Here is a 16,784-nt window from a genome sequence, read left to right as displayed (position 1 = left end):
TTCCTAAAAGCTAGTCTACTGGCAAACATTCTCAGTAATGTAGTATTCCTTACTTCACATGAATTCCTTTTTAAATTTTAGGTCTAATTTTCAGGGAGTTCTTTCCTTATATCAGAAATCTGCTTCCTTACAACTTGTCTTGCCTACGGGAATACCAAAAATTAAGTCTGCACTTAATTCACATGGCAAGCCATTAAGTATTGAAAGACAGCTGTAGGGTCTTCTTGACTGAGTTTTTCAGCTTTAAGCATACAGTGTGCCTGTGCATAACAGAAGTCATGATACTATACTTTTTAATTTTTAATTTTTTTAAAAATAGAGACAGGCTCTCCCTGTGTTGTCCAAGCTGGTCTCAAACTCCTGGGCTCAAGGGATCCTCCTGCCTCGGCCTCCCAAAGTGCTAGGATTATAGTGTGAGCCACCACACTGGACTTGTACTTTTGAATGCAGAATTTATAGTTGCTTTTTATTTTTATTTTCTTACTATTTTAAAAATATGTTTGAGACCAAGTCTCACTCTGTTGCCCAGGCTGGAGTACAGTGGTGTGATCTTGGCTCACTGCAACTTCTGCCTCTTGGGTTCAAGTGATTCTCCTGCCTCAGCCTCCTGAGTAGCTGGGATTATAGGCACGTGTCACCATGCCCAGCTAAGTTTTGTATTTTTAGTAGAGACAGGGTTTCATCATGTTGGCCAGGCTAGTCTTGAGCTCCTGACCTCACATGTTTCGTGCTCCTCAGCCTCCCAAAGTGCTGGTATTACAGGCGTGAGCCACCGTACCTGGCCTGTAGTTGCTTTTTATAATAGTATTTCTGAGATTATTTTTATGCTTAGAAAAGGATGAAGTTACAGAAGAGAAAAGTAATCAGTATTTTCTAAGGTGTAAAATAAGCATAAATCTGTTGACGGCGGATTTGTTATACAAAAGTCCTTGGTTGGTACGTAAGTTGAAAAAACAGACATTTATGAAATAGAATATACTGCTGCATTGAGAAGCACAATGTATATGTCCACCATTCCAAAGGATGTCTAAATCACCATAGTTCAATTTCTCCTTTTTTTCTAGTATTATGGCAATTTATAGACTGGGATTAAAATAACATTTTAAAGTTGTTATTAAAATCTAAAAAAAAAAAATTTCCCCCAGCTTCCCAAGCTTATAGTAAAGTAACATTGCACACACCAGAAATATGTGAGACTAAATGAGCCTATAGGTTATGTTTACACATTTGACTCTGACTGAAATAGTACCATTATAATCTATTTAATAAAAACAATGAGTATCCTATATGCAAGTTACCTAGGAGACTGTTTTATAAGGTATAACCCCTATCCTCATGTTTAATAGGGAGGGTGAGATATTTTCACAATTGCTAAAGACATTTGATAATATGGGAGGAGAGCCGTGTGAGTACTAGAAGTGTAGTTTTATGGACATACGGAAGCAGATCACTTAACCTCTGGCAGATTGAAAATACGAAATCGGTAAGAGTATGGAAATACATTTTACTGAGAGGCATTATATTCTTTTATTTTTAATTTTCTCCCACAGCCTCACTTCTCCCCACTATCCTCGTAAAGAGAATCGGTTAACAAGTTTCAGCATGCTTTAATTTTGTTTTACCCTCTGGATTTTAACAATAATAACAGCTGACACATTATACTTACTGTGTATCAGGCATATTGTAAGTACTTTATTTGATCTTCCCAGTAGCCCTATGAGAGCAGTACTGATTGTTTCCCATTTTACAAATGAGTAAACCAAGGCACCAAAAAGTTAAATAAACCCGTCAAAGGTCATATAGTTTATGTTTGGCTCCAGTATTCATGCTCTTAACTACTATGTTAAACTGCCTCTTTTATTTCAAAAGTAATGTCAGCAACAGTACCTTCCTAAGCTGTAATTGACAGAATTGTGAAGTAAAGATTTGTACAGGGAAGAAGGGTGTGGGTAGAGGAAACTAGGTACTCAAGTTCATTTTAACATTCTTTAAAACTGTAGAGGTTATAGTGAATGTATGATATATTTAACAAAAATATTAAACCACAGCTATTGATTCACACTACACATGGGTTATAAGGTGTATTAAATAGAACATGGACATAAGCAGTTACATTGAGACTTAATGCAGGAATTTTTAGTTTTCAAATATAATACTAATGGAATGGAAATTAACACGTACTCACCACACAGATTAAGAAAAATAATATTTTTACTAATACTTTTGATAAGTCTCTGTGTGCCCCTTCATGATTGCATTTGTGGTTTATACTAAATGAGATGACCCCCTGTCTACACAAAGATCTTTTTGTTTGGCAGTGTGTTTTTGAACTGTGTGAAGACACATTTACAAAGTTTGAGTGTTCCAAAAAATGGGTGCTTTTTTTTTTGAGAAATAACTTTATTACTAAAGTAAAATTGGTAAACCATTTAGTTTATGATAACCTAATTTATTTCTACAAGGTTTTACAGAACACTCCCCAGAATTCTGTTTTCCCCCAAGACAAAAAACCCTTTAAAGTAGCCCATAGCAGAATAATTCCTTACGTTGACTTAGCATGCTTTTAGTGTTAAAAGCACTTCAAGCATATCTCATTTAACCATCCAAACAACCACCTGGACCCATTTTACACACAGCTGCCTGTATTCTGTATCCAGTTTCTTACTTTGAGGAAGGGTTTCTTTAAGGCTCTTTGCTATCCTAGAAAGACAAGACCATGGTAGGTTGTCTTATTATGTAAATAATTGAGAGATAAAGACTTCATATTTAACATCTAAAGCACATTATTTAAAAAAGCTTGTGTAGTAGGGTCCTGAAATATTCATTTTACATGATGCATTCATATTTTTATAGGAACTGTTTAAAATTTTTATGATGGGCTTTGTTCTTTTAATCGCTATGCTTATTTAAAATATTGTACATAATATGCCCAAAACTTACTGAATATATATTTGTACCTTGCTTGGGGTGCAGAGTTGCATCCTGCTGCTATCATATTTAGTGTCTTAATTAAGAGTCAAGAGCCACTCCCAGGCACTCATTTGTATATGAAGATTCGATTTTTTTTTTTGGAGACAGGGTCTTGGTCTTTCACCCAGGCTGGAGTGCAGTGGCGCAGTGTTGGCTCACTGCAACCTCCGCCTTCCAGGTTCAAGTAATTCTCCCAACTCAGCTTCCCCGGTAGCTGGGACTACAGGCATGCACCACCACACCTGGCTAATTTTTTCATTTTTTGGTAGAGATGGGCTTTTTCATCATGTTGGACAGGCTGGTCTCTTGATCTCAGGTGATCCGCTGGCCTCAGCCTCCCAAAGTGCTGGGATTACAGGCATAAGCCACTATGTCTGGCAAGAGATTCAGATTTTTTTAACAGTGACAAATCCCTATGATTAATAATTTAGGCAGTCAGTTTTCAGAAAGAGCCTTTATGTCTTTACATTTATTAAATATATAAATTTTATTCTGTAGTCGTCTATTCTATAGTGGTATGCTTCAGTTCATTTTGAGTGAGGTTTAAAGTTTTGTTCTGATGAATTAGTTACCCTGTTCTTTTTATAAATCTCAGCTTATCAGGTCTTTGATAGTTTTGAAAGTTAAAATTCTGAGCTTTGGGAAGGCTCATACAATTAGATGAATGTGTAATATGTCTTGGCTTTTTCATTTTTGGTAAGTAGATTCTTTAACAAAGTATATGATTAAAATGTGGTATAATATAGTAAGTTTTGTCAATGAGGGAAGTATCAGAACAAATACTGGGTTTGGTTTTTTGTTTTTTTTTTCTTAGTAATTTTTCCCCCCTTTAATTACTTTTGTTTTTTTGAGTTGGAGTCTTGCTCGCAATGTTGCCCAGGCTGGAGTGCAGTGGTATGATCTCAGCTCATTGCAATTTCTGCCTCCTGGGTTCAAGCAATTCTCGTGTCTCAGCCTCCTGAGTAGCTGGGACTACAGGCATGCACCACTGCACCCAGCTAATTTTTGTATTTTTAGTGGAGATAGGGTTTCACCATGTTGGCCAGGCTGATCTCGAACTCCTGACCTCCAGTGATCCGCTCGTCTCAGCCTCCCCAAGTATTGGGATTACGGGTGTGAGCCGCTGCGCCTGGCCACTTTTTATGATGTACCAGAAAACTGTATCTCAGCAATTTCTGAGAAGCACCTATAGTGCTATGATCTCTTAAGTTGTAAAGAGACCACAGTGAGGATTTCTGTTTAAAGGAAGAAATGGTAGTTTCTGTGTCAGTTAATTCTTTTTTACAGGTTGTTTCATAAAATAACCCTAATTTCTCCAAATGCACATTAAAAGCTTCACAGCCACTCTGCCAAGGCCTCTGTTTTTTGCCTTTGAATGTATTTTGATGTTTAGTAGAGCTCTATTTGAGAGAACAGAGTTAATATTGAGGATAGCCTCCTTAGTCTGGCCATCTCCCTGTGCCTGTTGAAGACTGCGACAGTCTTCTCAGTGTCCATGTTTGTTTTGTTACAAATGGAAATTATAAGTATTCTACCATATTGAAACGTTAGAAAATATTGAAGGAAGTCAGCATGAATACAGAAACAAGGAGTAAAAGGTTGGGTTCTAGGAACTCCTTGTCAGGAAGCTCAATATTTTATCTCCAACAGACATAATGTTACTAAACAAAAGTAGTTTGTGATGCCATGAGTCATCAAAGGTTAGATTAGTAGTTCTTAATCCCATCAGGCCCGATGACTGCTTTTTTGAATAAATAAATGGTACACTTCTGAAGTGAACTTCATTGATGACTGCCACACATAACTTTCTAAAAAAGGCACCACCACAGGTATGCATACATGCATGCATGCGCAGGCTTGGAGAAAGAAAGCCTTACTGCTTCCATTGAGAAGTAGTGGTCTGGAATAAATCATGCTAACATAATCCTGTTTTTTAATAGGATTGCTGGAGGGGTCAAGGACATTGTAGCCAGACCAATATAGGGAATCTTTGAGCTAATTTGTGGATCATGGTAGAGGAGTGTGGCTTTTTAGCTGCATGAGTGAAAGATCATTGCCAAAGTAAGTTTTCCTTGGATGTTTGTTACCTGTGAGACAAGTATGCAGAGTGTGCTGTAAGATTCTTTACTTGGCCCCAGTCCTATTTAACATTTTATATTAATGTAGATGGTCTTGCTTTGTGATTTACAGCAGATTCAAAACTATAAGTAGAAGTTCACTAGATTTCAGGATTTGAGAAGATATTGTGATGTTAAACTTAATAGAAACTTAAACTGTAAAATGTAAATAAAGATAAATAGGAAGTTCTGTACTTTGCTTACCAACCTCAATTCCAGGGTTTGTTAGACTGGTTAATTAGAATTCATAAAAACAATCCTGTGTTTTAGATGATTGGTGTGAACTCTTGAGGTGTCATGTTCTTCCCCACTTAGTAGAATACTTAATAGATGTTCAGAGTGGTGGAGCTTTATTTTTGAGGGGAGTTTACTAGAAGGGAGAGTGGTCTGGAAATCATGAAGAAAGAGTAAAGGGAAGATTAGTATTTTGCTTGGTTAAAAGAGACTGGCGATTATAGTTACTTTCAGATACTTAATATTTTTTGGAAGTAGGATTTGATTTATTTTATATAGGCCTAAAATATAGGGGATGAGGAGGATATAGGACATCATATTTGGATTTCCTTATGGAAATTATTTTCCTGTGGAAAGATAAAAGAATGTGGCCAGGCACAATAGCTGTAATCCCAGCTCTTTGGGAGGCTGAGGTGGGAAGGTTGCTTGAAGCCAGGAGTTTGACACCAGCTTGGGCAACAAAGTGAGACCCTGTTTCTACAAAAAAATGAAAAACATGGTGGCATGCACATGTAGTCCCAGATACTCAGAAGGCGGAGGCAGGAGGATTGCTCGAGTCTAGGAGTTCGAGGCTGCAGTGAGCCAAGATTGTGCCACTGCACTCCATCCTGGACGACAGAGGGAGACCCTGTGTTTTTCCCCATAAAAGAAAAGAAAAGAGAACGGACTGTTGTGTGAGCTATTGGGCTTCCCTTTCATGAAATTTTGCCACATTTAGCTTGCCACCTGCCTATCAGGGAAGTTATAGAAAGCATTTCCTTTTCAGATGGAGGGTCAGATTTGATAATATTAACGTTAGTTTTATGTTTCAGGGCAGACCTAAAGTCTGAAAGTCAAGCATTGCAAAGCGTTAAGTGACTAGGTTGTATCCCATAGGGAGATGTTGCCAACCTCTGTTGAGACATTGGATAATGTTATTAACACTGTTGTATGAAGTAGTGAATGGAGTCTCAAAATTCACCTAATCTTTGAAAAAATTTTTGAAATATTTATACTTCTTAGTCGTATATATACAGTAAATGCACAAATCTTAAATGTACGGTATAATGGATTTTTCATATTTATATACTTGCCTAACTACCTCTAGATAAGATACAGAGTAATTTTAGGAGTCAAAGATTTCTTCATGCCCCTTTCCCACCTTAGCTTTTTAGTACGTAGGTTAGGCTTTGAAAGATATTTTCATTGAGTTATTTTTCTTTGTCTTTACTGTTCTTTACATTTTGTGATTTTTGTAGTTTTTATCTCACCTTCCACTGTGTAGAGTTGTCTTAATTACCTTTCTTTGATTTGCGTCTATATTCTTTTTTAAAAAATATATGCAGTCCTGAATCTAGATGCCTCCATATTCTTTTAAAAATACTGTTTTATTACTTTTTCTGATCAGCTTCATCTGCTAGTCTCCTGCTATTGAAACCAACTCATTGGAAGTATATAAAGAGACACTATCGCACATAATTGCATATGGAATCACAAGCTCTAGAAGCTGAATGTTAGTCACAGTTTCAGCTCTTAGCAGCCATGTGACACTGGGGCAAGTTATAATACTTTGTGTCCTGATCTATAAAGTGAGGTATTGACGTCATTGATATGTCATTTCCAAAGTGAATTTCAGAGCCTGGTTCCAAATCTCTGGACTACTTTAGGATAAAAGTGGTTATTTCAGAACTTATTTGAATATATTTCAACCATTTGTTATGATAGTAGTATAGGCTTTTATATTTATAAGCAGTCTATAAATACGACTATTTGTTTAAACAAAGCTGTCATGATTTTTTAGTGTTTTTATATGTAAAAAATTCAACAGATATGAACTTAGAATTGGCTTTTTTGAAGTCCTGTGAAAGGGCTGTGCGTGGTGGCTCATGCCTGTAATCCCAGCACTTTGGCCAAGGCAGGTGGATCACTTGAGATCAGGCGTTTGAGACCAGCCTGGCCAACATGGTGAAACCCCATCTCTACTCAGAATACAAAAATTAGCTGGGCATGGTGGCATGTGCCTGTAATCCCAGCTTCTTGGGAGGCTGAGGCAAGAGAATTGCTTGAACCCAGGAGGCAGAGGAGGTTGCAGTGAACTGACAGTGTGCCATTGCACTCCAGCCTGGGCAACAAGAGCAAAACTTCATCTCAAAAATAAATAAGTAGTCTTATAAAAGGATTTAAGGATTTTATCTTAGTTGTTAGATGCATCAGGTAATTAATGATGACATGCTGTGGCCGGTGTGCTATCATTGGTTCTTTTGCTGATAAAAATTTAGAAGCATGGGCTCTTCCCTTTAGCACCATGTGCAACATTTTCCTAGTTATCTTATTTCTTCAGAAATGTTTTGTGGATTGATGAAGTACCATATCAAGCAGGAATACTGTTTTACGTCGACAGTGAGTAGTCCTCACAGCTCATCAGCAGCAGGCTGTGGTCACTGGTGCCCAGACTGTTTCATCAGGACAGCATTTAGGTTTTTTGGGGGTAAGAACAGTTTTCCTACTGACCAACCTTAAGCATAATTAATCCCTAACTCTATTTAGTGATAAGGAAGTTGGATGAACAAGTGATAGCTCTGGTAAAATGTTATTTCATTTTGTTGTCTTGGATGAGTAATGTGTCAGCAGTAAGGTGGGAGTCTTGGGGTACTATACATATATTTTTGTTGCAGTAGACAAGGTTCAAATATAGGAATCTAATGTTTTGTTTGGACTCTTCTTGTTACCCTCTGCATCCACCCCATCAAACTTGTCAGTTTGACCAAACAGACTCGCTGACTTTGGGGACTTACTCTGTCCTCAGAGTCTTCAGTGTAGTTTGTTGCAGGGTAGGAGCCAAATCCTTACCTGTGACATAGCAGATGTGGGCCTGATTCAGTGACTCTTAAGATCAGAGAGGTGACATCTGGAGTAAAAAGCATTTTAAGTGTAGTGATTTCTGAACTAAGATGCTGCTCCTTTCTTGGGGTCGTATAGTACAGCACTCAGTTTTAATGTTCTTTCTGTGGAACCTGGATATTAAATACCTCAACAATTTGGTGGTGGTAATATTAAAAAAATTTTTTTGCAATAGTTCAATCAGATCATTTCATTTCCTGAAATCTATGCAAATTGTTCCATTTATATCTTTTTTAAGTGTATTAATCTGATTTTAAAATTCATTATTATTTTTCAGAGACAGGGTTTTGCTCTGTTGCCTGGGTTGGAGTACATTGGCATGATCATAGCTCACTATAATCTCAAACGCCTGGCCTTAAGCCATCCTCCTGCCCAACCTGTTTTTTTTTTTTTTTTGAAGAGTGTCTTCACTCTAAATATCATTATTATTATTATTATTATTATTAGTATTATTATTATTATTATTATTATTATTTTGAGACAAGGTCTTGCTCCGTCAACTCAGGCTGGAGTGCAGTGGCATGATCTTGGCTTTCCGCAGCCTCCACCTGCCAGGCTCAAGTGATTCTCCCACCTCAGCCTCCCGAGAAGCTGGGGCTACAGGTGCGTGCCACCATGTGTGGCTAACTTTTGTATTTTTAGTAGAGACAGGGTTTCACCATGTTGCCTAGGATGGTCTTGAACTCCTGGGCTCAGGTGATCCACTTGCCTCTGCCTCCCAAAGTACTGAGATTGTAGGCATGAGCCACTGTGCCTTGCCATCAGTCTGATTTTTTAGAACATTTTTAGTTTTACAGTTTTTATGTTTTAGTGTGCCATGCAAATGTAAGTTCCTAAGAGTCTTCTGAGTGGAAATAAAATGTTTTAAAACAAAAATTTGTCAAGAGTATTCACTAGACATTTTGTTTAATTTTAAAAATTCTAGCAGGTAAATCATTAAATCAATTACTGTAAATTACCTTCAGTTTTTGAATTAGCTGTTTTACTTATTTTTACATTTTAACCTCTGAAAGAAATAAAATTTGCTGTTTTAAAGATATTTTTTCCCCATATTATATATATATGAAGTTTTTTTTTTTTTTTTAAAGACAGAGTTTCACTCTTGTTGCCCAGGCTGGAGTGCAGTGATACAATCTCAGCTCACTGCAGCTTTCGCCTCTCGGGTTCAAACAATTCTCGTGCGTCAGCCTCTCAGATAGCTGGGATTATAGGCACATGCTACTATGCCTGGCTAATTTTTGTATTTTTAGTAGAGATGGGGTTTCACCATGTTGCCCAGGCTGGTCTTGAACTCCTGACCTCAAGTCATTCATCTGCCTCGGCCTCCCAAAGTGCTGGGATTACAGACGTGAGCTACTGCGCCCGGCCTTCCCTTATATTTTTGACTTAAAACAAGTTTGTTCTCGGCTGGGTGCGGTGACTCATACCAGTAATCCCAGCACTTTGGGAGGCCCAAGGCAGGCAGATCACTTGAGCCCAGGAGTTTGAGACCAGCCTTGGCAACATGGCAAAACCTCATTTGTACAAAACAAATACAAAAAGTTAACTGGGTGTGGTGGTGTGTGCCTGTGGTCCCTGCTACCAGGGAGGGTGAGGTAGGAGGATCTCTTGAATCTGGGAAATCTGAGGCTGCAGTGAGCCAAGATTTCACCACCGCACTCAAGTCTGGGTGACAGAATGAGACCCTGTCCCTCTCTCCCCTGAAATGCCAGTTCTACAATGAGAAATAGGCTGATACATTTTTGACTTAAGAAGAAGCAGATATAAGCAGATATTAGAAATTACAGCCTGTGAGAGAATGGCATGAACCCGGGAGGCGGAGCTTGCAGTGAGCCGAGATTGGGCCACTGTACTCCAGCCTGGGCTGCAGAGCAAGACTCCGTCGAAAAAAGAAAAAAAAAAAGCCTGTGAAATGAAAGGTATTTGAAAGACTCAGTATGATGGAGAGTTTCAGTTCTTGCTGAGGAGAAACACTGAGGACTGTGATAATTGTAAAGGTTAAAGTTTGACACAGTTACTGAGGGCTTGTCTTGAAAGAGAAAGTAGTCAACACTATGGTTTTTTTTGTTTGTTTGTTTTTGTTTGTTTTTGTTTTTGTTTTTTTTTTTTTAGAGGTGGAGTCCTGCTCTGTTGCCCAGGCTGGAGTGCAGTGGCACAATCTCAGCTCACTGCATTCTCCGCCTCCCTGGCTCAAGCGATTCTCCTGCCTCAGCCTTCCAAATAGCTGGGATTACAGGCGTGTGCCACCATGCCCGGCTAATTTTGTGTATTTTTACTAGAGATGGGATTTCACCATGTTGGCCACGCTGGTCTCAAACCCCTGACCTCAGGTGATCCACCTGCTTCGGCCTCCCAAAGTGCTGGGATTACAGGCATGAGCCACCACGCCTGGCCTTATGGTGTTTCTTCATCATCATTTTATTTTGTTTTTATTGAGACCGTTTTACTCGGTCACCCAGGTTAGAGTGCAGTGGCACGATCACAACTCACTGGAGCCTCAACTGCCTGGGCTTATGCAGTCCACCTGAGCTTTCTGAGTAGCTGGGACTGCAGGTACATGCCACTATGCCTTTCTAACTTTATTTTAGTTTTAATAGAGACAAGATGTCACTATGTTGCCTAAGCCGGTCTCAAACTCCTGGGCTCAAGAGATTTTCCCATCTTGGCCTCCCAAAGTTCTGGGATTACAGGCGTGAGCCACCAAACCCCGGCCACATTTTTGGTTTTGTACCTGTAGATATGATTAATACTTAGAGAAATTATATGAAAATCTTGCTTTATTTTCTTCTCATGGCTAACATACTGTCCAGATAATTCCAGTAGTCAAGGTGAGCACTTTTCTTTTTTTTAAGTTTCAGCTACCTAAGAGCCCCTGTTAGGAGGTTCACTTGAGCCCAGGAGATCGAGACAGCAATGAGCCATGCACCACTGCACCCAGGCCTGGGTGACACAATGAGACCCTGTCTTAGGAAAAAAGATACTACTCGCTTTCATGTTTTCCTTATAGCTTCAGCTTTGTTGTTGATGAGCATTTTTACTGCATCCCTTGTTTTAAAGTACCTCTAAACCTTGACATATCCCAGATACTTGGATGTGCTGCTGCCAATTGAAATGACCCTTGATTCACTCCTGCTTATTCTCCTGATCAACTTGGCTATAAAAGCTTCTCCTCTGCTTTAACAGTTTTTAATACTTTTTACTTTACCTGAGCCATTTAAAACATTTTACCATGGTGTTGACATTAAAAGCAAAACTGAAGAAATCTTATACCAGCATCATCCAAAGCTGCCCTCCTTGTGAATTGCAGTTGTAGAGTCATTTTCTAAGCCTAGAACATTTAGTCTATTTTCATTTCACTGTTAGTATTCACAAGTGTGAATACCCTTCAGCTAAAGACCGCTAGGAATATACCTGTAACAGAGCAAGTAGGATATATTACTCATTGCAGCAAAGAACACAGACCACAGGGAACCATGGGGTGTCCTAGTAACAGGGTGTTATAGTGTATTACAGGATTTGGGCTTTGGATAATTTTGGGGGAAGGTCTAAGGACGTGAGGGCTTGCTCTAGATAGGGTGCTGTCGGAAAACAGGCAATTCTGTGATTGGGTATCAACAGATCTTATAGAGGGGGTCAACTAGATTGAGGATAAAGCTGTAATTGATGAAGAAATAGCTGTCACTCATTTGGCAAGAAAGAGAATTTTGTATTTTCTGGGTTGTACAGTGACCTCGTTTTTTCTCACTTTGCCATGGTCTTGGAGTGACTACTTTTGATATTGATGTTCAGTGAGATTGTCCAACAGGAGCATGGAATGTTTAAGCTATAAATGTCATAACAGTTTGTAGTAACACCAAGGCTTAGCTTGAACATCAGATTAGTTCTCAGAGGTCAGGGGCTGCTGCTTTTTACTTTCTCAAAAATATTCAAATCCAGATAGAGTGGAGGTCAGGATTTAGTAGCAGTGAGATGCTCAGCAGGCACAGGTTGGAACAAGCTGAAATGATACCAGCTGTACATTTGTACGAAATGGAGCAATTGAGGAGAATTTGGTGGCATGTTAACCAGCATTAGACAAGCAGGATACATTGTAGGCAAAAGCAGCCTCTTCGGATAGTACCACTGATTTTGCCACTGGCGTATAAAATTTTCCCATAGAAATAGAGTGTCATCATGTATCATCATTGAAATCTTCATAGCTGCTTTTATGCTAACATCGAGTGCTCATGGGAACCTCAAAATCTTTAAATAAAGGTTTTAGATTGTAAAAGCTTTTCCTTGTTTTTTTCAGTAGAGCAGCGGTAGCCCTAAAATATTGTTGATTTGGACCAAACTGAGGATAAAATGTTTTCAGAATAAGATTTTTTCTCCTAAAGACTATTTCACACATAAATATCTGTTCATTTTAGATTTTAAACACTGTGTGTTAAACTATTGTTTGTATTTTATTAAGTACAGTACATAATTTCATATGAAAAAACATTAGCATATTCCAGAGTTAGCACAGATTTCAGGATTGGTAGATAAATACCATTTGTGCCTGTGTCTAAATTGTGTAGATGTCAGAATTAATTTTCATGTAATTTAGACATAGATTTGTGGTGTATTCTCTTGGTTAAAGTGCCTTGATAATAAGGCTTTGTATTTTGAAACTAAATCTGTTTGGGCAGAAACCCACTTTGGTGATCTCCACAAAATTCACTGGTTTTAATCATCTTCTATAATTGTATATTTACATTTATGTTTTTTAATAACATCTATTTACCAGGATTGATGCTGAATAGTACCAGTTTACTGTGTCTTTTCATAGTCAATGATGAGTGCAAGTCTATTTGTAATTAAGTATTTTTTCTATAAAAAGAGAAGGGTAACTTTTGTGTATTGTTAACTTTAAAATGTAATGATAGGAGAATATAGTGTAATTACTGTTTACAATGGTTAAGTGACAAAGAAGAAATTATTAATGTTGTTAAACCTCCTCTTGAGCTGCTCCAAAATTCTAGGTACAATCGTAGTTTCTACTCGGCACAATCTCTGTTTTCCTCTAGGGAACTTTAAACATCACCCAGCTGAGCGTCAGCAGGTTCTGGCTTTGAATCCCCGCTTTGCCACTGGGCAAGTCAAGCCGTTCTCGGGTTGCCTCTCCTTGTCTGTAACGGAGAGTTAATGATACCTACCTCACAGGGCTGTTGTGAGGACCACAGACATACTCTCCACAGTGCAGGATGAAGCAAATGTTTGTTGCTAAAGTCATAAATGTCAAGGAAAGATGCGGAAAAACAAGATAGGAGTAAAGAAAATAACATATTTTACTTGATTTGATTTAAGAGGAGATTGGAGTTGATTAGGAAAGGTATTAAAGGAGAAATATTAAAGGTATTAAGGAAAGGTATTTATGGGAGGAGATTATTGGATTAAGAATTAGGATTGGAATATGATTATCTTATTTTCAGTAGTGATTTTTAGATTTAGAAGTGTCATTGATAAAATTGTAAGCCACATTTAAATAGATAACATTATATTTAAATAGAATATGACTTCTTTTTAAAGGTTTATTTATGTAAATCCTCATTTTATTTCCGCTATCATCTCAGAACCACAGGAGTGCCAGAAGGCAATCCTTCACACCCTGCATTCCCCTTGCACTGGCCCCAGAGTTCTCTTCATTGCCTTTGCTTGCTCACTTTTTTTTTTTTTTTTTTTTTTAATTATTTTGTGTTTTAGAGACAGGGTCTTGTTCTGTCTCCCAGGCTGGTGTGCAATGGTATGGTCATGGTTCACTGCAACCTTGAACTCCAGAGCTCAAGTGATTCTCCTGCCTCAGTCTCCTGAGTATCTGGGACTACAGGAGCTTGCCACCATGCCCAGCCGCAGAGTTTTTTTTGAATAGGTAATATATTTGAATCTTTCTGGAGAAACGTGCTATTTTTTGAGTTCTAGTTAGGTAAATTCATGTCGGATGAGTGTAAGACATACCGAGTTACTCTATAGATGTAGACCATTCTTTCCACTGGTACTTTTTGCTAGGTTTACAATGTCTTGAAAAAATATGAAGACCATAAAGTGATATGTCTGTGGTATGAGCTGTTTATTTGGACATTTTTAATAGTCATTTTAAGTTAGATCAAAATCAAATACGTCATTGTTAGAAATATTTATATAATCAGCACTTTGGTTGCTTCGCAAGTCCTCAATCTGTTTTTCTTCAGTCTTTGATTTTCGTTGTTGCTGTTTCTATAAAAGAATCATGGGAAAAAAACCATTATTTAAGTACAGTTAAGGGTGAGAAACCTTCACTTCGCCATATTTCTTTGATTTTGTGTTCAGTATGTTGGTTGACGATGAGAAGTACAGACCAAACACTGGGAACTTAGTGGTCCCACATATTCCAACATCACACTGGTCCCAAAGAGCACAGAGGCAATGCTGCTGCATATATCTGGTTAACCAGAATTCTCTCTGGGAAGGATCGATAGCACAGTTATGTGATATTTGTGTGTGCTTGACTGGGTTGTACAAATAAACTCTGGGTCGTACATATACACAAATGTGTTCTTCAGAATACAGCAACCATGCCACTGAAGCCCGCTCTCAGTATGCATTTTAAAGAAGTGTCTCCACTAGTTAAAATGGATTTACTTTGATCCTTCTACATCTGGTCCTGTGATCAGGAAGATGATAAGTACAAAGGCAAACTGACTGCATAACAATAACTGATGTATATGGGGATCTCACTTGCAACCTGGCTTTGTTAGCAGTACCATTCTCTAACCAACAAGCTGAAGACCACATGCAACACTGAGATGCAGTTTTTTCATCAGGCATGCGTGGTGAAAGGTATATTCTATGAATTGCATGGAAGTAAGAATTGGAGACAGTTTTAAGGTGGATTCACACCTACACAATATGCCATGTGGAAGGCCGAGATCTGTGGTGCAAGGCTGAGATCTGTGGTGGAAGAGTACAGGGGAATGGAAGGGTGGAAAGGTAAGGAAAGAATTGGGTGGGATTAAGAGTTGTTTTTCTTGAGAATTTTTGCCTTTTACAAAGGTAATAAACATTCATAAAAGGTTCAATTAGATGTAAAAAGCCAACGGTCTTTCCCCTCTTATTTCCCAGTTTCACATCCAGAGGTAAGCACTGTTCTCTTAAAGCTTGGTGTATATCTTTTTAGAACTCCTATACATACACAAAAAGATACTTTTAAAAATCACTACTTGAAAGGAGATTATACTGCATATATTCTTTTGTTATTTGCTTTTCTCACTACACTGCATATTAAGGTCATTTTTCTGTATCATTACTACCCCAGTCTTTTTGACTGCATGTATCTACTGTAGTTTATTTAACCATTCCTCACTGATAGGCCTTTGGGATTTGCAAGAAGTTTTTGCCAAGACACAGTTGTGCACTAAGCTTCCTCCTACCTTTATATTTGTGTCACTTATGTAAATTTTCCATTAGGGTAGACGCCTAAGAATAAAATCAGTGGAGCAAAGGGTATGAGCATTTAAATTTTTGCTTCCAAGATGAGTTGTCTTCACTGTCCAGGAAGTCATTAACGATGAAGTTTAAGAAAGTTGTCATCTAGCCAAACTGAAAATAACACAGGACTAACATTTAGGAAATTGTCACCACCTAAATATTTAACCTTATTTTAAAAAATTAATAATAAGCACACATGGTAAAAAGTCTTTCCTCCGGCACCATAGAGGGATGGAATATGAAATTTAAAAATCTACTAATCCTTTACCTCTCCCCAGAGGTAGTTTCTTAAAACTAATTGTTTCCATTCTTGTGGTTATCAGAACTTCACATAATATGTATTTTGATATATCTGTCTGACGCAAGGTCTCTTTCTGTCATGAAAGGTGAGGAATTGAGTATTATTCACACCACTAACCATGCCTCCTACCTCCTTGTTTTTGTCATAATGAACTGTAGTTTCAGTGGTTTTCTTTATTGCTTTAAATGTTCTTAAACCTTTATTTTTAAGGGGTCTAGCAACTTTAGCCAGTGTTCCTTGGCTCACCATTAGGTTACAGAAGGAAATCTGTGCCTCTAATTTGTTTCCACTTCTGCTGTTTGTCTTCCTTTACTTGTGAATTGTCAAGGATTTTAAGCCAATTTTATTCTGTTCTTGAATTATGGCTACTCTCTGTTTTCTTCATATTTTAAAATTCTAGCATTTCTGCTATGAATGATACTATTGATAACAGAACCGAGCAGTATAATGGGGCCTTACAGAAAGAGTGATAATCTTGTGGGAGTTAAAGAAAAGTTCTGCTTGGGCAGTGTCAAGATCAAGTAAGCTCCTTTTGTATTAAGTCTGTCATGCTGTCAGCTGTTGAAAATAATGCCATAGTTTAATTCACTTTTGTCTTGCAATTTCTTATTACCTTCCCTGGTTTTAAAAATTAATGTCACTGAAACCTTTATCGTAGCAAATTTTTAGGTTTTTAATTTTTCAATATGAGTAAATGGTTTTTGTTTTTGAAGGCATTCTTTTAAGTCCACTCTTTTTTTTTTTTTTTTTCCCCAGTTCAGTTGAAAACCTTCAAACATTTTTCTCAGAAACAGCAC

General features: G+C 37.9%; 1 protein-coding gene across 2 annotated transcripts in view; it reads left to right on the top strand.

Moving 5' to 3' along the window:
• The window catches only part of WDR33 (WD repeat domain 33), a 109,598-nt gene that overhangs the window by 52,951 nt on the left and 39,863 nt on the right, over positions 1-16,784 (top strand). The window contains exon 8 of one of the 2 annotated variants that reach the window (XM_023225596.2): positions 1,551-3,097. The exons of the other annotated variant lie outside the window; for it this stretch is intronic. Within the exon in view, the coding sequence (XP_023081364.1) occupies positions 1,551-1,591 (41 nt within the window). The 3' untranslated portion in view covers positions 1,592-3,097. Of the gene's footprint in view, positions 1-1,550; positions 3,098-16,784 lie in introns of those variants that run through there. 2 annotated transcript variants of the gene reach the window in all.

This window comes from Piliocolobus tephrosceles, chromosome 11 (genome assembly GCF_002776525.5).
Source record: "Piliocolobus tephrosceles isolate RC106 chromosome 11, ASM277652v3, whole genome shotgun sequence".
NCBI lineage: Eukaryota > Metazoa > Chordata > Mammalia > Primates > Cercopithecidae > Piliocolobus > Piliocolobus tephrosceles.
The sequence above is the reverse complement of the archived record's forward strand: the minus strand, read 5'-3'. Positions and strand labels throughout refer to the sequence as shown.